The 23,259-nt window shown below is 47.1% G+C and overlaps 1 protein-coding gene across 1 annotated transcript in view; it reads left to right on the forward strand.

Annotated features, from left to right (window-relative positions):
- spock1 (SPARC (osteonectin), cwcv and kazal like domains proteoglycan 1) overlaps nucleotides 1–23,259 on the forward strand; it is a 218,133-nt gene that overhangs the window by 102,228 nt on the left and 92,646 nt on the right. Inside the window, exon 4 of the mRNA XM_061234038.1 lies at nucleotides 9,512–9,592. Within this exon, the coding sequence (XP_061090022.1) occupies nucleotides 9,512–9,592 (81 nt within the window). The remainder of the gene's footprint in view (nucleotides 1–9,511; nucleotides 9,593–23,259) is intronic.

A 23,259-nucleotide genomic window follows, 5' to 3' on the forward strand; every position in this document is an offset into this window, starting at 1 on the left:
AAGAAGAAGAAGAAGAAGAATCGGATCTGAAAACCGTCCTCAGAACGTCCGCTCAGCTGTATCCAAGCACATAGAGACAGAGGAAGGCAAACATGGAGGATTTAAATCAACAGCCAGTTACGCAACTTTTAGTCTTTTGACACTCAGGCCAAAGTGGTACAAGGTGTATGACTAAGACCCGGAATTTTGGCAGTTCAAGCCCCGGTGTAGCCACGATAAAATCCTTGAGCAGGGCCCTGAACCCCACATTGCTCCAGGGGGATTGTCCCCTGCTTAGTCTAATCAACTGTCAGTCGCTTCGGATAAAAGCATCAATGCTTTCTTGTATACCACCTGGCTGTAACATTGAGAGATAACACTTAGCTTTAACACTGAACCTTAACACTTGTAGCATAGAGCCACCGCACTGAAACTCATAGGACTGATAATCATAAGTAATGCTTCACTGTAAAACTCCCGGTCTTAGCACTTAGTCATTGCCCACTGAGCAGTAACAGCAGTACCTCACAACCTTATATAAAGACGCTGTTTTGGGGACTGGGCTCTATGGCCAGCTTCTAGAAGAGATTCTAGAAGAGAGTCAGGGGCAATTTGGGGTCAGATCTCCTGCTCTGGGACAATGTGGGGGATTCCAGACAACAGCTCCCAATCGTCCCATTGCTGTAGAGCTTGACAGAGAGCCCTAAAGCATAACATCACCCATAGAGCTGAAATTTCTCTTTGTTTGCCTTTGTGCGTCGCTGTCTCAAGCATGTTTTCTCACATGCCTGAAAGCCTGCAGTCTCTGGCGGGAACACGATGCAGCCTGCGGTCCACAGCGTTGTGGGGAGACCGGGGCCCGCATCCCTCTCTGTTTCCGCCGTACCCTGCACGGCACTGGCAACGCCAGCCTCAACAGCAGGAGAGACAAAGCACTGAGCCCCAATGGCAGGTTTCCCAGACTCCCCTGGGGCAGGCGGAGGGTTGGTGGCGGCGGTGGTTGGGGGAGTAGTGGAATTGTGTAGTGTCAAGCAGAACCACGCTGATACGGGCAATATCGTTAACATACAGTATTCCCACACACAGGCTCCCTGGCACTGAGTGCTTTTCCGTTTGTTTGTTATTGTTTATCCTGGGAATGCTTCCATCCGGTTCCAAGGAATGCCAACAGCAGGGATTTCAGTTTACCTTTCCAATACGTAGTGAGGACATTTTGTGTTCGCCGGGCCGTTGTTTCAAACCTGGAGGCAGTGGGTTATTGGTATGTGCCGGATGAGGTTCTGCCCGAAACTCTGAAAGTGGTGCTCCAGTGGGGCCAGCAAAAGCCACAAAGTCATTGCATTGGATTGGAGGAGGTCGGTGTCTAGGACTGCGGAGATCTGAAGTACGCTCCACTCTCCCTGTGATCCGCTCTGCAGTTTTTTTCCCCCACTAGCTACTTTGTTTTGTTTTTCGGTCGTTTAGCACCTGGCCCATCTCGTTCCCGGGCGTTTGGTGGCTAATGAGCTGTACGAGGCGTCCAAGTCCCGGAATTGGTCTGATGGATTGAATCTGTGCCGCGCTTTCTACTTTGCCAAATTGCCCTCGAAAAATCCCATTTGGTGGGAGTCTGAGAGGAGGCTATTGTCCGCAGCAAGAAATCTGGCTTCTAAAGACTTCTAAAGTCCAGAGCAGATAAGGCCAATAGCTCTCCCACACTATTGATTGCCGTAGGAGGAATGTTTTTCAATCAAAAAGTGTAATGAAGGTTTTTTCATCTGTTGTCCTACAGACGGTTGTGTGTCTGCATTTGTGTGTGTGCTGTTGTGTGTGTGTGTGTGTGTGTGTGTGTGTGCATACATGCATGTGTACCGTCTGCCTCTGCTGGGTGTGTGACCCTGCACAGACAGTGACCTCATAACATGACTGGGCTCACTGGCACCTCTGACCAATGGGGTGACCAGAGGGGCGGAGCTACAGGCTGGACAGCACTGTGAATGTGACTCCCCAGTTTGCGGTCCCGTTCCGTGTGACACTGGAGCAGATGCTGTTTAGCAGTTGGAACACTCGGGGGCTGTGCTGTTCGAATGCAGCTCCGCTAATGCTAATGCAATGACCTGGGTGGAGAGTGCCCGCCTGGTGCCAGATGGTTTGAGTTTAGTGCCTGGCTGAATCATCGGTCTTGACAGTGGCCCTGGACGTGCTGCCCGGCAGGAGCTCCAGATGGATTGTGGGTAGTCGGCTCAATCATAGATGTGCCCGTGAGGGGGCGGAGTCAGTCTCCAGGACGCTTCATGACTCACGAATGAGGCTGCAGGATTGACCCGTATTGTAGCCGTAGCTTTTGTTCCATTGCTGTTCACATACAACAAACACACACACAACCCCATGTACAGTACACATACACAGAAACATACACAAACACACACACACAAGCTCATGAATACACAAACATACACACACATACATATGCACATACACACATACATACCTACACACACACAAACACATACACACACACACATACACATGCACACAAACACACACACACACACACACACACACACACATACACATGCACAGTACACATTCATACACAAACACAAACATACACAAACACACAAGCACATGAATGCATAAACATACACACACATACACATGCACACAAACCCATGTGCAGTACACCGACATGCACACACAAACACATACACACACAAACATACACAAACACACATGCGCACACAAACATACACACACATACACATGCACACACACACACACACCCCCATGTACAGTACACGTACACACAGAAACACAAACATACACAAACATACACACACACATACACATGCACACACACACACACACCCCCATGTACAGTACACGTACACACAGAAACACAAACATTCACAAACATACACGCACACATACTCATGCACACACACACACACACAGCACACACTCAGTGCTCACCCCCCCACCCCCACCTCCTCTCTTAGCTTAGCTTTTCTCTGACAGTGATGAAATGCAAAGGCCGCTTTATTCATAGTCCGGCTAAAGCAATATGCAATTTCACAGGCCGGTGTGTAGCCATTAAAGTGTCAGCCCTTTTTTGCCGTTTGCCTGAATGTGTCCTATTTCCTGAGTGTGTGAGTGCGTGTTGCAGCCCTCCGCTGGTACGTGGTTGGCTACACCTGCTTATTAGATCTGATTGGGTCCTGTCTCTCCCCGGTTGCCCTCCTCCCAGGGTGACGACGCTAACACAGCGTCTGCTAAATAGAATAATGGGGGATTTCCGTGGGCCTGGGGCAGCGTATCAGTAGTCTAAGTGTTGATTGATTTCATGTGTTCCTTTTAAGCTGGTTAACCTATGCGCTTTTTCACTGCTGGGGGGCGGCTTTGGGGGGAAATTGGGGGAGGGGGGGGCTGTTTAGTATGGTGCTGAATGGAATCCAACTTGAATAAGCGTGCGCTCTGAATCTAGGATCACTGAAACAAATAACAATCTAATTCATCAGATATGCATGTTTGTAGTTAGTGCTTTTCAAGGATATTAATCTATGTCCAATCTAAAACTGTGACGATCCTTGGAAGTGGCTTAAGTAACTATCAGCTATTAGCGCATAGTGCTATTTTACTGATGAAGGCAATGTAGCCGTTTAGCCTCATTTTACATTGAAAAAAAATTGAGTATGGATCTTTTCTAAACGTAGTACTAATTGGATTATTCGGATCTAAGCCCCCTCTGTTTCAAGCCCAAAGGGCTAAAATAGGAGTGCAGTCGATTTCTGGATAAAATGGGCATTGCATTTGGGAGTTGTTGCCAAGAGTTAAGTAGCTGCTAATAGCATTTCTGAATGCGGACGGTCTGCTTTCCCTCCACTCATTAGCTTGTGTACCTGCGGTACCGCTTCAGTGTACAGATAATGTAGTAGTAAGACTGCCAGCAACGCAAGGCACTGTTTCACCGAGGAAGGCACTGCTGTAAAATCAAGCTTGAAAATTGAGCTGGTCAAGCTGATTATGGACCTGTCTAGCTGGGTATGAGCTGGTCAACCAGCATGGCCAAGCTGGTCATAATGCTGGTCTAGCTGGATATGAGCTGGCCAACCAGCTAGTGCTGGTAGCTGGTCTGAGCTGGTAACTGGTCATCCCGTTCCAGCTGGGAGCTAGTCTGAACTGGTCAACCAGCTACCAGCTGTTTCAAAAGCTAATTTTAGCTGTTTTTCAGCAGCGGGAAAAATCCTGAAATGTTTGAATGTATTTGCTCCTTTTAACTGAAAATGTTGAGTATGTATCTACTATGAATTAAGACATTACAAATGTTTCTCTAGCTCATGACTATATCAAGAACAGGAATTTCACAAACTATTTTTCTTGCCAACACCAGCACAGTGCTGGTCAAGGCTACCATTCAATACCGTCTTTCGAGCTATTCAATTTAACATTTAATTCCTGAAAGCCAATTTAAAAAAGTCACTTTATTTGGTCAACCAGGGTTACCAAGGAGAACACTTTGCAGTGGCTTTTAATGTTTTAAAGGTTATGTTGAAAAGCCGGCCAAAAAGAAGAAGAAAAAACTGAGTTGAAGTTTGGGTTTTTATTTCAGCTACTTTCATTGCAAGAAAAAATTAATAAAAAATGTTGCTACTTTTATCTTCCTGTTCTTGATTGTTTGTGTGCGCCCTGCGTATAAATCATCCTCGCATGTGCTGAACTTGGTGTATCACAGGGCTTTAGAATTTATCACTGTAAAGGCCTTACTCATCACTGTGTGCTGTATCATTAGTTAGGGTTGTCTTCCCTCATGACCCAGAGGCTGAAATATATGTATATTTTAAATTATAAAGCAGTTCTTGGAACAATACCAACACACTGTACCTACTGTATGCCTATAGAGCTTAATTTAATTGCAAGAGTTAAGAGTTTAAGTTAAGAATCTAGAAAACATTACAAGAAGTGTTTGCTGTCTTTAGCAATGAATATTCTGTTTTTTATTGGGTATTGTCCTTGTCTGTTATTGCAGATAGCTTGTGTGTATGTTGAGATGCCCAAAACAGATTATATATGTCAAGAGGACATCCCTGTTAAATAATGCGTAAATTAAAAAAAGACTGTAAATTCATTAGTTTGATTTTATTTGATCGATAGTGACCTTGGTTTCCTTAACTAAAGAGTTTTTGTTTACCTGGTGGTGCACTGAATAGAACAGTCATTAGAGCACCTGCTTTCAGAAAGCGTCTTTGTGTGCATGTGGTGCTGCATTATTACATTACATTACATTACATTATTGGCATTTGGCAGACGCTCTTATCCACGTACAGTTGATTAGACTACGCAGGAGACAATCCTCCCCTGGAGCAATGCAGGGTTAAGGGCCTTGCTCAAGGGCCCAACGGCTGTGCGGATCTTATTGTGGCTACACCGAGATTAGAACCACCGACCTTGTGTGTCCCAGTCATGTACCTTAACCACTACGCTATGGGCCATCATCACTGTTGTTTGTGGTTAACCAGTATGAAAAGTATCAACCTAGTGAACAAGCTGAATTACCCTTCTCCTGCTTTAAGATATCTTTTGTGAATTTGCTTGTCGAGTTGTGTAAGTACGTTGACAACAACCGTGAGCATTTCATAGAATGGACCATGCACTATGAGAATACAATCTACAGTGCAGATGAGACTCACTGTAGTGTGAGTTAGAGTACAGTTGAATCACTGGACATTAGTCTAAGTTAAAGTACAGACAAATTCCTGCAGTGTGAGTTAGAGTTGAAGTGAGTCACTGCAATTTCAGTTATAGTGCAGGTGAGTCACTGCAGTGCCAGGTAAGAGATTCACTCTATAGAGTACAGAGTAGGTGAGAGATTCACTCTATAGAGTACAGAGTAGGTGAGAGATTCGCTCTATAGAGTACAGTGTAGGTGAGAGATTCGCTCTATAGAGTACAGAGTAGGTGAGAGATTCGCTCTATAGAGTACAGAGTAGGTGAGAGATTCGCTCTATAGAGTACAGAGTAGGTGAGAGATTCGCTCTATAGAGTAGTGTAGGTGAGAGATTCGCTCTATAGAGTACAGTGTAGGTGAGAGATTTGCTCTATAGAGTAGAGTGTAGGTGGGAGACTCACTCTACAGTACAGCTCTGACCTCTGCAGTTTGAGTACAGCCGTGTGCCTGGATGTCTGCTGCAGTTTGGCAGTGGCCTGTGTGAGCATGCAGGTCCCCTCGGATAAAAACATCTGCCTGGTGAATAGATGTGATGGCGTGATTAATGGAGGACACTCCGAAAGGGACAGAGGGAACATAAGGCCGCAGACACACACACACACACACACACACACACACTCCTGCACCAGGGACTGCAGTGTGGAGGCACAGAGCAGTGAAAGGCCGATGGGCCCAAAGCCGCTCCAGAGAGGGGGATTACCCTACAAACACACCAGGAGGGCCTTCTCGCCCTTTCCACTCAGACCATCCTCCCTCTCTTCTACTCCTCTCTCCTTTACTCCCTGTCCTTTTTTGAATCCCTCTCTTTTCACCTCCATCCATTCCTTCTTCTAAACTCCCCCCTCTCTCATTCTCCCCCAGTCTCTCTCTCTCCATCTCTCTCTCCCTCTCATTCTCTCCCTCAGTCTCTCTCTCTCATTCTCTCCCCCAGTCTTTCTCTCTCTCTCTCTCTCACTCTCATTCTCTCCCTCCCAGTCTCTCTCTCTGTCTCTTTCTCTCTCTCCCTCTGCATTATGAAGGAGGGGGCTTCCCGGATGACATGGTATAATGGCAGCAGTAATGTGTGCCTCAGCCAGCAGGACAGAAACATGGATAGTTCACCCACAGGAGAGAGAGAGATAGCTAGAGAGAGAGAGAAAGAGAAAGAGAGAATGGTGCAGCATGTGTGTAATAGTGTGCATGTGTGTGTGCAATAGTGTGTGTGTGTAATAGTGTGCATGTGTGTGTGTGTGTGTGTAATAGTGTGTGTATGTGTGTGTGTGCGTTTGTGTGTGTGTGTGTGTGTGTGTGTGCGTGTGTGTAATAGTGTGTGTGTGTGTGTGTAATAGTGTGTGTGTGTGTGTGTGTGTGCTTGTGTGTAATAGTGTGCGTGTGTGCGTGTGTGTAATAGTGTGTGTATGTGTGTGTGTGTGTGTGTGTGTGTGTGTGTGCGTGTGTGTAATAGTGTGTGTGTGTGTGCGTGTGTGTAATAGTGTGTGTGTGTGTGTGTGTGTGCGTGTGTATGTGTGTGTGTGTGTGCGCGTGTGTGTAATAGTGTGTGTGTGTGTGTGTGTGTGTGTGTGTAATAGTGTGTTTGTGTGTGCGTGTGTGTAATAGTGTGTGTGTATAATAGTGTGTGTGTGTGTACTGTATATCAGCGCTTCTGAGACATGTTAAATGGCTGGGCGCACCACAAACAAACATCTCATTAAATGTTAATGCGCTGAACGCCGTGGCGTGTGCTCTTCCCTCGCTGCGGGTTTTACTGCCCCTGCTTTAATGGGCTGCTGGCGGGGCTGTATCTCCACAGCACCTGGCCGACCGCCGCTATCTCGCCGCCACAACGCCCCCTCCCTCCCCCAAACCTCCGATCGGATAACCTCAAACACACACACACGCGCGCACACACACACTGCTAAATGATGTGGCTAACGGAATCAAATTCCTTCTTAACTGAGCGGGGTGGGAGGGAGAATAGATTTTCAGCGCGGACGTTCCAGCAGGGGAAACTGCAAGCGCAAAAAAAAAAAGAGAGAAAGAGAGGAAATTAACCACAAGATCAATACTTAACAACTTCATTCTCCTTCCAGTGGAATGCGCTGTGTTGGTAAATAAATATATAAGCAGAGGTGAGATAAATTAAGAGGAGCCAAATGTTTGAAAGGGTCTGCCATCGCAGGGGAAGTAAGATTAGTTGGTTTCCTCCCAGGTGCGAGGCGTCAGGATGACTGCCCCCGAGGGAGGTGTTTCTGGCGGGGTTTGGCACGCCCGGCAACTGTTGGCCCGGGCCCAGGGTGTGACAGGTGAGGTGACATCACACAGCGCCCCCGTGTCACTTCCTGGCCCCGCGCCCGACGCTTGCCAGCGGAGCCGTTGTCATCGGCTGTCACGGCCGGTAAATTCGGCCGCCTTTGTTCCACGCCGGGGGACGTCCCGGCACAATGGGGTTTGTCAGTAACGCCGTAAAACACGGCGCTGGATAAATCCGGGGAGAGTCGACTCGGGGAGTGGAACGTTCCAGAGGTTTTTTTTTTCGTGCCTGCTGAGCGTTCTGAATTTTAATTTGCCACTGCGGCACGGCGGAGGGGGAAGGTGGCTCGCTCGTGTCCGTCTGAGATGAACTTTCGCGTCTCATCTGATCGCCGGAGTGGGGCGGAGAGGTGTGACGTTCGCCCTCCTCCCTGCGGTCCGAGGAGTTCTGTATTTGGCGCGGCTCCTTAGCCTTGCTCAGACTGAGGCCTCAGCGCAGCTCAGGCATGCTCAGACACGCCCGGGCCTGTGCAGGCCTGAACTCTGCCCAGCTTCGCCACCACCGCTGAATCGGTAAACATTTTGGGCCCTGGGGCCTGGTCACCCCCATTTCACACCCTGGGCCCTGGCCACCCCGTCTGCATCGGTAAACATTTCTGGGAATTTGCTGAGACAGCAGATATAGACTTTTCTGTTGACTGTAACACTCTCCATTCCGTGTCAATACCCACCGGTCACAGGCAATTACCGCTATGGCTTTGTTTGATCCAACTGCGCCATCTGGAATATGAGTTCACCATCCAGTCCATTCAGTCCGTGAAACTGACTGCGAACCTCTGAGCCGTTCAAATTGAAAGTGAATACTACACCAGCCTATGTAACACCATACCTCATACAAACACAAACCGACATTCAAAGCTGTATATGTAAACATGCATTCCTGAACAGTTAAACCTAACAGGAGTTTAGTGTGAAGGCATCCTATGACAGCAAGTGTGAACACGTTCCTAGACAGGAAAGACTAAACTGAAGTGCCAATTTCAGTATCGCAGAGAGTGGACTCACTGCTGAAAAATCAGCTCAAGTTAACATAGAAACAGTCCAGGATTAGCTGGTTGACCAGCTCATACCCAGACAGACCAGCTTTATGAATAGCGTGGCCATGCTGGTTAACCAGCCCATACCCAGCTAGACCAGCTTATGACTAGCTTGGCCATGCTGGTTGACCAGCTCATACCCAGCTAGACCAGCTTATGACTAGCTTGGCCATGCTGGTTGACCAGCCCATACCCAGCTAGACCAGCTTATGACTAGCTTGGCCATGCTGGTTGACCAGCTCATACCCAGCTAGACCAGCTTATGACTAGCTTGGCCATGCTGGTTGACCAGCTCATACCCAGCTAGACCAGCTTATGACTAGCTTGGCCATGCTGGTTGACCAGCTCATACCCAGCTAGACCGGCTTATGACTAGCTTGGCCATGCTGGTTGACGAGCTCATACCCAGCTATACCAATTTTCAAGCTGGTGAAACCGGTGTAGCTGTATTTGACAGCAGCTGGACTCTGGCAGTTCTAACGGCTGTGCTGTCCCCCCGCAGAGACGGACGTGAGATCCAGCCGGCGCGGGGAGCCCAGCTCCAAGGCCCCAGCGGCTCTGGGGAAGTGGAGGATAGAGGACGGTGAGTGTCTCCCGGCGCCCGGGCGCATCATGCGGTTCTGCGGTCGGGGGAATAACGGCCGCCTCTGTTCAGCAGAGGGAGAGCAGGTGTCTGTTCTCAGTCCTCTACTGCCCTGCCGTGGAGCTGTCGCGTTGCTTGTGTGCCGGACCTGGAGTCGATTACGTTGTTGTTTTGGTTTCAAATACTTTTCTGTGCCCGATTGATCTCGCCTGGTGGAATTGAGCCAAGCAAGAGGACCGGAAGGCAGGGTTTGCAGTTATTGAGAATACACCAGACAAGCTCAGTTAAGCGTAGAAAAGTATTTGAATCCAAAACAATTACGTTATTGACCCAGGTCTGTTGTGTGCACGGCTGATCTTTCACCTACTCTGTACTCTATAGAGCGAATCTCTCACCTACACTGTACTCTATAGAGCGAATCTCTCACCTAAACTGTACTCTATAGAGTGAATCTCTCACCTACACTGTACTCTATAGAGCGAATCTCTCACCTACTCTGTACTCTATAGAGCGAATCTCTCACCTACTCTGTACTCTATAGAGTGAATCTCTCACCTACTCTGTACTCTATAGAGTGAATCTCTCACCTACTCTGTACTCTATAGAGCGAATCTCTTACCTGGCACTGCAGTGACTCACCTGCACTATAACTGAAATTGCAGTGATTCACTTCAACTCTAACTCACACTGCAGGAATTTGTCTGTACTTTAACTTAGACTAATGTCCAGTGATTCAACTGTACTCTAACTCACACTACAGTGAGTCTCATCTGCACTGTAGATTGTATTCTCATAGTGCATGGTCCATTCTATGAAATGCTCACGGTTGTTGTCATCACATGGGTGAATCGGTCATTTTTTGGGGGGGTTTCTTCCCCTGCTGTATCCCACCATCAGACGGCGGTCTGTTAGACACAGTGCAGCCCTACTCTCCTCCCGGGTGGAGTTCTGCTTACAGGGCTCGATGTCGAGCTTTTCAGAGCTGTGCCAAATGACGAATCCCCACTGAGATCAAAGTGCTTTGTGATGCTGTATTCTAAGTCCAATATGCGCAGCTTCCAATAGCACATTGAGATGCGTGTTTGTGCTGTTTGCTTATTCCTGCTTCTGCCCCCTGGCCCCAGTTATCCCTCTGCGCCGATTTGCGACGGCGAATTAAAATACACATTTCTGTCAGTATACTTCATGCAGAAAAACACTCTCTTTTTATTATTAATTTTCTGTGTTGGCAGCCCTCTCATGAAGGTGTTGGGGTTGTCGAGGAGTGTGGTGCGGAATTCGTGAGTGCTTCTGATTGCAGAGGTCCTGCTGCTGGAGTTTAGACTCAGTTTCATAACCAGAGGGTGTTTCGCCCCAAATCCACATTCAAGCGGCGTCGAAAAAAAAAGCCGTCGATTGAAAACTTCACAAGACGAGAAGAAGCCTACCTGCGCTCACAGGAAACCGCCGGAACACGTGAGAGAGATGTCTCCCGCAGAGAGAGACAGACAGACAGACGCGACTGACCGGCGGAAAATCCGAGCTTGACAGCTACGTGCACGTTCTCTCGGAAATAGTTCAGGATATGCTCGCTCCGCTCGAAATCCTAATGCCCCGTGTAGGAGGCGGTTCTCCCCGGAGGTGTCATTAAACGGAGTTTCCGCGGCTCTCCGTAACCAGGTAGCGAGATAAAACACCTGACCGGCCGCGTAACGCCGGGGTCAGGGGGAGGAGCCGGGCGGGTAAACAGAGAGGCTGGAGCTGTGTCTGGATTAGCATAGGTAAACCAGATCTGCTGCGCAATCAATCTGTTCTGCACACTGGATAATCTTTTAAGCCATTGTGTGGGGGTGGCGTTGGGGAGGGGGGTTTTAGGAAGGGGTGCGCAGTGAAATAGCAACAGAGAAATAAATATTCATAAAATCAAAGATGAAAGTAGTAACATAAGTCTGTTCTCGTGCCCGGTATTAGTTATGGATCCTTCCGGTAATGAGTGTTGCCGAAGTGTTCTCAATGACGCGCGTCAGCCAAGAGGGCCTTCGTCTCCCCGAGGGCGTGAGCGGGGTGTAGAGGGAGCATCGCCGGCCCGGCGGCCGCGTGTAATCCAGCAGTATTTCCATCACCCGAGGAGGCAGCTTCCCTTTCCAGACCGCGATGGCTTATTCTCAGCCGCTGGCCAGAATACCAATATCTCGCTGCTCTTTGACAAATTTGGGAGATTTGGCTGCCGCTCGACGGGCCGGGTGCAGAGGAAAAACAGAGACGGAGACTGGGCTGTGTGTTGGCATGGCGACAGAAAAAGAGAAAGAGTGAGAGGGAGAAAGAGAAAGAGTGAGAGAAAGAGAGATTTGAAAACCCCTTTATTGGGACAATATTAAAAAGAAATAACAAACCCAAACAACCCCCATAGTTTGGGAGATGGGAAGAGAAAGAAAGAGATAGAGAGTGAAAGAGTGAGACAAAGAGAGAGAGATTTTATAACCAGCAATGTGCCAAAACTAAAATTATAGACAACAAATAACAAACCCAAACAACCTCCATAGGCAAGGAAGGACGGATAAAGAAAGAGAATGAGAAAGAGAGAGAGTCAGGGTGGACAGAGAACATGTACAGTATGAGCCTCAGTGAGAAACAGGAAGATAGGGAAGAAACAGGAGACAGGTTTAAGGGGGTAGCAGTTTGCCACCGCTATAGGAAAGGGTAGGCACAAAAAAGCCAGAGTCGCCCAAAGAAGGCGTACTGTACGCGGTCTGTGGACGACAGGAAAGGTAACCGCAGGGAAGCACTTCTCCCGCTACGCTGTGGAAAGTGTCAAGAATAAGTCTATTTCAACCGATGTCCTTCCCCGACTAATGCAGCAAAGCTGCCTGCCTCAGGCCCACTCTCACTCACAGCAATGTGTCTCAACCTGTCACAAGAGCCACTGCGCGGAGCCTTTCAACGCTCAACACACATAATGGAACGGGGATTAAGCCTTTTGTAATATAAAAATGTAAGTACATGATTACAGTGGGATTATAGTATTATAATTACAGTTCTTTGTTCATTGGTTGAAAGGTGATTTTTTTGAGAGACAGAGAAAGTGAAAGGTTTTCAAGTGACTGGAAAACACTGAAATCAATCGTTTCCAGTAAAAGATAAAAATGTGTGGTATCTCCACAAAAATGCACTTAGTCAAACCTGGTCATCAAAAAAGCATTAAGAAGACACTCCTCGTGGTAATCGTATCTCATAGGCCTCCTCATCAGCCAATCAGCGCATATGCCTGAGGGCAGGCGTACATTATACGACTTAAGAAAACAAAAAAATAGGGAGCAAATTGTAAGAAAAACGTTAGGTCTTAACACCGCTATTCGCTAGGTGTGAGATACCATTCTGACCCGATTTGACTGGCTTACGTGTTCCCGATTTATTTTTGGACCTGGATTTGGATTTCTGGAATCCGTCAGTTGTAAGAGGTCTTGCGAGCAGATTCTGTGTTTCGACTTCCAGTCACAAATCAGGATTGTGGTTTCCGACCTGGTCGGGAGGCGGTATAGTCTATGCTATCATCCGATTGGCTGTCACGATCTGACCTGGCGAAGTGTGAGAGGCCAAACCGAGCTCCTGACGTCGTCACGAGAGAAACCCGCGGTATACACGCCCGCTGTGAGTGAGGCCAACGCTGTGGCTCTGGAAACAGCGGGGCACTGCAGACAGATCGTGGTCTTCATGGGGGGGGGGGGTCCTGTAGGGCGACCGCCCTGCGTGGGGCCGGAACAGGCCGTGATGTCACGCCGCGCTGTCCGCGGGGGGCGGGGTCAGACGAGGTCATCGCCTGTCAGAGCCCGCCGCCGTGGACGCCGGGAGGGGGCGGAGGAGGGTGACGGAGGGGTGGCGAGATCTGACTCCGGGAGGGTAGGGGGGCTTCGGGACGCGGCGCGCTAATGTGACAGCTCCTAACCGGAGTGCGTTAAAGCCCCTCGCTCAGACTGCTGCATTGTGGTTAGGCTGAAGTGAAAACAGCAGGCTCGACTGCGGAATAACCCGACTGACGACGTGCACCATGCCGCGTGTTGTAATTCAGACAGTATAAAACAACCAGCAATTTGTCTGCGCACTTTAGTGTACCAGCCTGCTTTCAGTGGCCTTTCTGAGATGTGCCTTTAATCATGCTGTCTGTTCTGTTGTTTCGATATAGCGCATCATATTTTGGCCTACAGGCAGCTTCATACCCATATTTGGCCTTGTGTTTTCGCTTTGCGTTTCATTTTCGTGTTGTGAAGCTTGGCCCCGGGGCCCGGTGCTGAATCTGGACCGGGCCTCTGCTGACTGGCCGGCTGCCCCGTAGGGCGACGGATTTTTGGCCGTAGCGCCACCCGGTGAGGTATGGGTTCCAGTTGGCGGGTCATCCACAGCTTATCGTGCACCAGTGAGCCCATGGTTCTCCCCTTTCCGCCTGTGATGCCTGGAAGGCAGCAGGTTCGGCTCGGCCAACCACAGATTATGTGTACATACTACTTTTTGACATGGTCGTCTTCAAGCCGTCATGCATTCCCTGGTTGTGGGTATGCACCCTGCGCGTTTTTGTACGTCGCTCTGGATAAGAGCGTCTTTCAAATGCCATAAATGTAATTTAATGTACTTCATAGGCAGCTTTTCTTTAATGTATTTTTCATGAACTGTATCCGTATCTATGTTACTGAGCTAGCTATGTGTGCTAAACCTGTCCCGATTAGTTTTGTTTTTCTACAAGCTGCTGCCTTCCAGGCTCTCTGAGGAAAGGAAAGTACCTTGGGTCAACGGCGCCTCCTTCTGGTCATTCGGGAGTCCGCTGTGTGCCTGTGCAAAATGCAGAGGAAACGCCCCCCCTGCGACTTAACGGTCTTAACTCGAGAGCTTAACTAGAGGACTCAGTGGAAAAAAACAATGGCTGACATCACAGGTTTCAGAGGAGAACGTGTACTTGTACCTTTCCACAATTGGTAGAGGAGGTGTAGCAATGAGTACAAAGCTCGGCATTCATAATTGGTGGACTGTCGGAGTGAGAAAACAATAAATAATATATATATATATTGCTGTGCTCAGTGTTTGCGGGAGAATGCTGGTTTCAATGTATTATGAACAGAACGAAAGAAAAAATTGGATGGGGGGAGTACTGAGATAGACTTTGAAGAATCAATTTCCCCGGGAGAGAACATGAGCTTGAAGTGGAATGAAAATTACCTCGGAGCCGGAATGGCCTCCAGTGGGAAAGTGAAGCCGGGGGATAGTTACGGGCATTCAGAGCCAGAATGGCTGCAGGGTGGCAGCTCTGCCCTGATTTAATGAAGCCCTCAGTACCGTAAACGCTGGTAAGTGAAATAACAGTCTACAAATGGTGCAGCCTATGGTTAGAGCCATGGGGTCACCTCTGCTGCCGTCTGGTGGCACACTTAGTGATCCCTGCCCTCCACCTATTGACAGAACTGCGTCGTGGATCTGCAGCCATGGCAGCCTCTTACTGTGTGCTGTCTGTAAAGCCAGCTCCAGCTCTGTCTCAGTAAACGCTCTTGATGGAGGGTCATGTCAAAGAGTGAACCTGATGAAGTGAGAGCAAAATGCATTGTTTGAATCCTTGACATTTACTGTAACTTATTTGTCATATTGTGTCATAAAGTATCTCTTTGTCATGAAGTGTGTGCCTGTATGGTCCTATACAGCATGGTTATATGTGTGCTTGTGCATGTGTGTGTGTGTGTCTGTGTGTGTGTGTGTGTAGGTGTATGTGTGTATGTGCGTGTGTGTGTGTGTGTGTGTATGTGTGTGTGTGTGTGCATGTGTGTGTGTGTCTGTGTGTGTGTGTGTGTGTGTGTGCATGTGTATGCGTGTGTGTGCATGTGTGCATACTCGTGTGTGCGTGTGTGTGAGTGTGTGTGTTTGTGCAGGTAGATGAAACATTCGGTTAGAGTCCTGGTGGAAATATGGAAAGCGAGGTGCTGGCTGATTAATCACAGAACCTCATCTGAAGTTTTACCCCTGGAGAGGCATTCAGGGGAGCGGGGCGGGTGTGAAGGAGGTTTTCTCTTGCCCCGAGCATCATGCAGGGAGATATTATACCACCCAATTCAGCTCTGCTCTGTGTAGGTGTGTATGTGTAGGCGTGTGTGTGTGTGTGCATGCATGTTGTAGCTGTCTGTGTACGTGTGTGTGTGTATGTGTAGCAGTGTGTGTGTGCGTGTGTGTATGTGTGTATGTGTATGTGTAGCTGTGTGTGCGTGTACGTGTGTGTGTGTATGTGTAGCTGTGTGTGAGTGCGTGTGTGTACGTGTGTGTGTGTGTGTGCGTGTGTTTGTGTGTGTGTGTGTGTGTGTGTGGGCGTGAGTGGGCGTCTAATTCCTGGAAGTACAGCATAAAGACCTGCCGGCCCATTTCACGGCTGGTGTATCCAGGGAGATCAGCTGGAACTGGAGGCGATAGGAGGCTCTGTTTGTGCTGTGTGGCTCTTATCTCCGGGTCCTCCGGCCCCCAGCCCTGCCCCTGCCCCGGCCCTGCTCCCCGCACCCACCTGGTTCTCCTTATCTGGACAAAGCCACACACTGAGGGAGGTGCCAAAACCCATGTTTAAACACTCTGCCCCCCCCAGGACTGGGCTGCGCCTCCCCAAACCTGCCTCCTCCCGCTCTAAAGAGGAGGAGACGTGACCGCACCTCCTCCAGCAGGCAGGGGGACTGGCATTAAGAGATCCAGTTAAGTGAAAAATAAGGCCTAGGCTCCGAAGTACAAGCATTCAAAACAGGGATTTGGGGGATTTGAGCTCCGCTGACGACACAGCCGAGGACAGAGCGGGTTTTTATTTTCCTCGGGGGGCAAGCGCAGCCCCCTCCCTGCGCTGTGGCTGGGGTCGGCAGGGGATTCTATTCAAACACCGACGCCACCCTGCTCCTGAAACGTCACTAATCCTCAGTCCATTTCTCGGGTGTGGGAGAGACCCGGGCTGTGTGATTGAATCTGGCTTTGATAGCTGGCTGCCGGCTCTCTTCTTGCCTTGCTCTTCAGTGTCGGTACGGAAAGGCTTGGACAAAAGTGATGTTTGAACTTCCTTCCCCCCATAATCCCTCACTATCTATTTCTCTCAGACAGAAGTCTCACCAGGATGCACATTGTTCTTGGTTGTTTGAAGTATACTGTACAGTACATAGTTGATGGTTGTAACAGCAGTGCCAGACAGTCTGAATTTAGATACAAACAGACAGGCTTCACATTTGGAACGGCCTGTAGCCTAGTGGCTAAGACACAGTGGCCCCAAAAAAGTATTTGGACCCTAAAGTCACGCTTAACATTTTAAACCAAGTCGCATTTATGTTAAAGACAGATACCATAAGCACACCTTTCAAGCAAACAAATTCACAAAAATATGTTTGTTAGGTTTTAAATAATAAAACAATAGATATACTGTTCAAAATTAAGACAAAAAAGTATTTGGACACTTAAACCCATTCTGATGATGGACTACACCTGTGATTGGAGCATCTGTGTGAAATTATGGATAATTCACTCATTTTCAGCAGTTGTTTTATTGTTTAGAGGCTAACCAACATCTTTTGTGTGAAATGTTTTGATTGAGAACTGTGCTTAAGGTTTCTATCTTTAACATAAATGTTATTTGATTTGACATTTTGTTATGTAAAGCAATAAAATTAAACATTTTTCTAATAATTTTTGGGGCCACTGTACATGACCCAGAAGGTTGGTGGTTCAAGCCCTGCTGTAGCAATGATACGATTTGTCCCTTGAGCAAGGCCCTTAACCCCTGATTGCTCCAGGGGAGATTGTGCCCTGCTTAGTCTAATCAAATGTCGTTCTGGATAAAAGTGTCAGCTAAATAACAAAGTATTATATAATTATTATTATATGTTTAGACAGGCAGTCTGTTTAAAACCAGCTTGAACACTTGATAATAATTTCAACTTCACAAAAAGAGGAAGGTTAACAGCATGTTATTCCAGGCAGAGATAAATGCTGGCTGACTGAAAGCCCAAACAATATGCACCGTTATTAAATGTAATAGACCAATGATGTCCATGTCAAGCATTTATTTATTGATTATTTATTCATTGACTTACGTATACATAACACCCTTTAATTTTTCTACATGAGAGAGAGAGAAAGGGAGAGGGAGGGGGAGAGAGAAAGGTATATTATCACACGTTCTCATTAAAACAGAGAACAGAACAAGGACAGTAGTGTATCTGCTGATGCTTCCCTTCTTGCTGGAGCCCGTAGCTGTAGTGTTTCCCCAGCAGAGACACGATACATTACACAATACAATACATTTTGACGGGTCAGTGCTGTGTTTTTGTTGACAGTTTGAATGCCTTGGAACCTCTTAGTGGGCTTAGTTGAGTTGTTCCACTTTTTGATTTACAGACATGTAAGTTCGGTTATGTTCTTAGCGATAGTCTGTCCACAGAGCTGTGGCTTAAATCAGTGCTTGCCGTTTAATCGTCCCATTAAAAGTAGCAGTAATTTGTGCAATTACCCGGGGATGTGGGGGAAGATGTAACGCTTGACCCTCTTAAAAGTTTTACAGCGGATCCTTTGACAATCATCTTTATTGTAAATGTCATGTGGCATGTTTCTGGAGTGACAGAGCCGCTTTGAGCCGAAATAGCGGCCTGTCTAATGGCACTGTGTGGAGCGTTTCAACAAGGTGTGCGGCAGAATGAGCCATTTATGCAATCATGCCGCAGGGATCACCTCCCTCCATCTGCTCTCTTCAGCGTAACTTAATAAAAACACAAAGTGATTTAACCTTAACTCTTAGTGAAAACTTTTCACTAAGATACACCGTTTTTAAAAGTAAAACAAAAGTAAAAACAAAATGCTTGCAAGCCTACTGAATCTACTGTAAGACTACACCACAGCATAGCGATGGAAACCCTTTGGTGGAAATTCCTCCTATTAAAAATGCCGTTTAAATACTCTGCATGTAATTATAAAGCACTTCATTTCAAAGATTTTTTTTGGCTTAGTCAAAACATAAAATATTCATGCAATGCAAAATCTATTAATGTCATGTCATTATTTATTTTCCCTCATCTTCTTAGCATAATGGAGCTAATAAAAAGCAGTTTAGTTTCAGTTCTCTGTGATCGCTGCCAAATCTCCAACGAAGGGAGAGAAATGTTTCATTTATGTTCCACTGGCAGAAACTCGCATTTAGAATAAGTTGGCAATGCAGGGCGAAAACTTTCATTCTTAAAAAGAACTAACTTTCATTCTTAAAAATAGCTAAGGCTGAACTAGCGTTGCACTAGCGTTCCTACAGCCCATGTGATTTCATTGTGCGGCACAGTAACCAGTGTTTCTGGGTGCTGTGAGTAGCCGGCACCTCGCAGCAAGAAGGTCCTGATGTTGATTCCCAACTTGGGCCTTCCTGTGTGCTGTGCATGGACTTCCTGTGTGCTGTGCATGGACTTCCTGTTTGCTGTGCATGGTCTTCCTGTGTTTGCATGTTCTTCCTGCGTTCATGTGGGTTTCCCCAGGCTCCTCCGGTTAACTCCCACAATCCAAAGACATGGGTGACATTGGCTCAGGCAGTAAGAACAGTTGTCCGGCAGCCGGAGCGTTGCCAGTTTGATTCCGCCCTGGGTATGTCGATGTGTCCTTGAGCAAGACCCCTAACGACTAAATGCTCCCGACGAGCTGGTCGGTGCCTTGCATGGCAGCCATTCACAGTTGGTGGGTGTGAGTGTGTGTATCAATGGGTCAATGAGAAGCATCGATTGTACAGCGCTTTGGATAAAGGCGCCATATAAATGCCTATCATTTACCATTTACTGAACTGGGCTGATGTTTTAATCCAAAGCTACTTACAGTTGATTAGACTAATAAGGGGCCAATCCCCCCTGGATGAATGTGGGGTTAAGGGCCTTACTCAAGGGTCCAACAGCTCATTGTGGCCACACCAGGCCATGAACCACCAACCTCCCGGGTCCCAGTCACATACCATAGCTCTAGGCTACAGGCTGGCCCCATGCATGCTTCAAAAGAGCATGTATGCTAAGTTAGCCTTCCCTGTACGAATAAAGGTTAATCACAATTCAGTTTAAAGGCTATGCAAAAAAAAAAAAAGCAATCACAACTTTGTTAACTGATAGCACATAATGTTAATAATGCATGCCTTCAATTTATGAATACATCTTCTTTATAAATATTTGTGTAATGCATTCATGGGCACGCGTCGCTTCTACTAATCTATTGTAAGAATAAAATCACCCAGAGCTAACCGGCGGAATACATTTTGCCTTCAATTTATTTCAAACAGAGAGCTCTATCGGAGTTACTGTTCAAACAGAGCAGGAAAACAGCCTTAATCAAAGATAACCTCAATTACACCTTAATATCGCTGAGACATCGTTCAGTCCAGGCTGCTGTTGCCCAGTTTTACTGAATACGCTCAACTGATGTAAGCCAAAAGCAGCTGTGGATATTTGGTCTGAACTAGGGCTGCACGAGATATAGTATATTTATCATCATTGAGATATGAACATGCAAGATAAACAAATCGCAAAAGACTGCTTGAACTGCAATGAACAGTTATTTAAATTGATGTTCTGTTCAATTTATTGGTTGTTCATATGCAATTTGTTCAATAAAAGCATGTTGGATAATGTAATAGATGTTTACATTTACATTTACATTTTAGTCATTTGGCAGACGCTTTTAATCGAAGGCGATTTACAAGTGCGTAGGTTCTTCCACAAGTTAAAGCAACACATCCATAACTAGAAAAATACACATGAAGTGCTATTCTAAACATACAGTCATACATTATTATTTTTTTTTTTTGGTTAGACAAGAGGGATAGGGATATCGGAAAGGGGGGAAATCAGGAGATAGGACTAAGGTACAGTTTGAAAAGGTGTGTTTTTAGTCTGTGTCGAAATAGAGGGAGGGATTCTGCTGTCCTGACAGTGGTAGGCAAGTCATTCCACCACTGAGGAACCAGAACGGAAAACAGGCGTGAAAGTGCAGCTCGACCGCCAGGTGCTTGTAGTGAGGGAACCATAAGGCGACCAGAGCTGGTAGACCGGAGTGGTCTAGCTGGGGAGTAGGAAGTGATTAAATGGGAAATGGTAAATGGTTGGCATTTATATAGCGCCTTTATCCAATGCGCTGTACAATTAATGCTTTTTATTCACCCATTCACACACACACTCACACACCGATGGCGATTGGCTGCCATGCAAGGCGCCGACCAGCTTGTCAGGAGCATTTGGGGGTTAGGTGTCTTGCTCAAGGACACTTCGACACAGCCCGGGCAAGGGATCGAACCGGCAACCCTCCGACTGCCAGACAACTGCTCTTACTGCCTGACCCATGTCGCCCTCAAGGATTGGATGTGAGGTGGGGCAGTCCCCTTGGCAGCCTGAAATGCCAACACTAGGGCCTTGAATCTGATGCGTGCGGGAATAGGAAGCCAGTGGAGGCCAATGAGGAGTGGAGTGACATGGGCCACCTGGGCTGACTGGTGATCAGGCGGGCTGCAGCATTCTGGACCAGCTGGAGGGGCTTGATGGCACAAGCTGGTAATCCAGGCGGGAAATGACCAGTGCCTGGACTAGGAGCTGGGTGGCTTTCTCCGTCAGGAGATGATGGATGCGGCGTATATTGTAGAGGTAGAACCTGCAGGTTCTGGCAGTGGAAGATACTTGTGGAGCCAGGGTGAGGCTGTTATCAAGAGTCACCCCAAGATTCTTTGCCGTATGGAGGAGGAAACTACAAAGCCCTCAACAGTGAGTGAGAGGTTGATTGTTGGAGAGGACTTAGCAGGGATACAGAGAAGCTCAGTCTTGGCCAGGTTAAGCTTCAGGTGGTGGGAAGTCATCCACGCAGAGATATCAGTCAAGCAGGCAGAGATCTGTGTGGTGACCTGGTTATCGGGGGGGAAAGAAAGACAGAGTTGGGTGTCATCGGCGTAAGAATTGTAAGAAAAGCCATGGGAAGAGATAACAGAACCAAAAGACATGGTGTATAGAGAGAAGAGGAGAGGACCAAGAACTGAGCCCTGCGGGACTCCAGTTTGTAGGGGGTAAGGGTCAGAGACTGAGCCCCTCCAAGTCACCTTGTAGGAACGACCAGAGAGGTAGGAGGAAAACCATGCCAGTGCAGATCCTGTGACACCCATCCCAGTCAGCGATGAGAGCAGAATCTCTTGGTTGACTGTATCAAAGGCGGCTGACAGGTCGAGGAAGATGAGGACAGAGGAGAGGGATTTGACTTTAGCAGAGTGGAGTGCCTCAGTGACCGTGAGCAGGGTGGTCTCAGTGGAGTGGCCACTCTTGAAGCCAGACTGGTTGGGATCGTGGAGATTGTTCTGGAGAAGATAAGTGGACAGTTGGGAGCAGACCGCCCGTTCCAGAGTTTTAGCGAGAAAGGGAAGATGAGAGACAGGCCGGTAGTTGTTCAGAGCAGAATTGGTCAAGAATTGGTCAAGAGTTGGTTTTTTGAGCAGGGAAGTGACTCTGGCCATCTTCAGGGAAGAGGGCATGGTGCTGGAAGAGAGGGAGGTGTTGATTAGAGAGGAGAGAAAAAGGAGAATGTCATTAGAGATAGATTGTAGAAGGGGAGAGGGGGTGGGGTCAAGAGGACGGAGTGGGGTTGGGGTCAAGAGTTTATAGATTTGGAAAATATTTGTTCATCACAGTATTCAACATCATCACATATTTTCCTCATACTGAACAGCCCTAATCTGAACACAACTGGATATTTTTCTATCACATCTACGTCTGACACAGTTTTTAACATTCCCCGATATGTGTGTGAATACACTATACCCATTATAGAAATAGACTGGATTCTGAATCACCATTCCTTAACACTTCAAATTTTACTCAGCATGTGTCTGGGGTAAAATAACATCCAGACAAATTGACAACAAAACCTTGACTGGTATAATTTTTTACATTTTCAAGTTTTAAAGAGGGAAGAAAACAGAAGGAATAATGAACAGAAATCCAGATTCTTTCAGTTGTAAGGGCACACGCGTTGTTAAAAATGCATCTGCCTGGTCAAATGGAGTCTAGATTTTGTTAGTTCATTAGTGTGCAGCAGGCTTTTAACAAGCGACGGGTTCATTTTCAGTGGTCATTTAAACATCTGTAATGAGATGTGCACTGTGAACAGATATCTGAAAGTGCCAGTTTATTGAGGCATAGATAATATGTTGGGCTTTAAATTCTAATTAAGAAGAGCTGCAGAAAAACAGCCAGTACAGTAGGGAAAGGAGGTTTGTTCCGGTTCGGTAAGTGTCAACTTAGGGACACCCTGGTGTGTGTCTGCTGCCACAAACCCGGCAGGTTCATTTCACAGCGGGTACTGACCACACTAAACTGAGCTGATCACTCATTTCTCACAAATGGCAAAAAATTACTTTTGGGTGGGCAATTTTTACTGCTCTCCTCGTGGAGTGAACTTATGATAATTAATGCTTGCAAGCTTTTTCAAAATAACTTAACAAGAAGGACAAATCAGTAGTGACATTTCTTGTAATGTTACACACCATATGTTCATTTCTAATTATTTAAATTTTTCTCTCTGAACTAAAAAAAATAAAAGATGTGTGGCTCTTTTCCCCCTGCAATGAGTAGAATGGATGCAAGATGGTATTTCATATTTCAGAAGTGGGGAGAGGTGATTAATTTGGTGGGCTCTGCTCTGCCAGA

The sequence above is a fragment of the Conger conger genome, chromosome 3 (genome assembly GCF_963514075.1).
Source record: "Conger conger chromosome 3, fConCon1.1, whole genome shotgun sequence".
NCBI classification, from domain to species: Eukaryota; Metazoa; Chordata; class Actinopteri; order Anguilliformes; family Congridae; genus Conger; species Conger conger.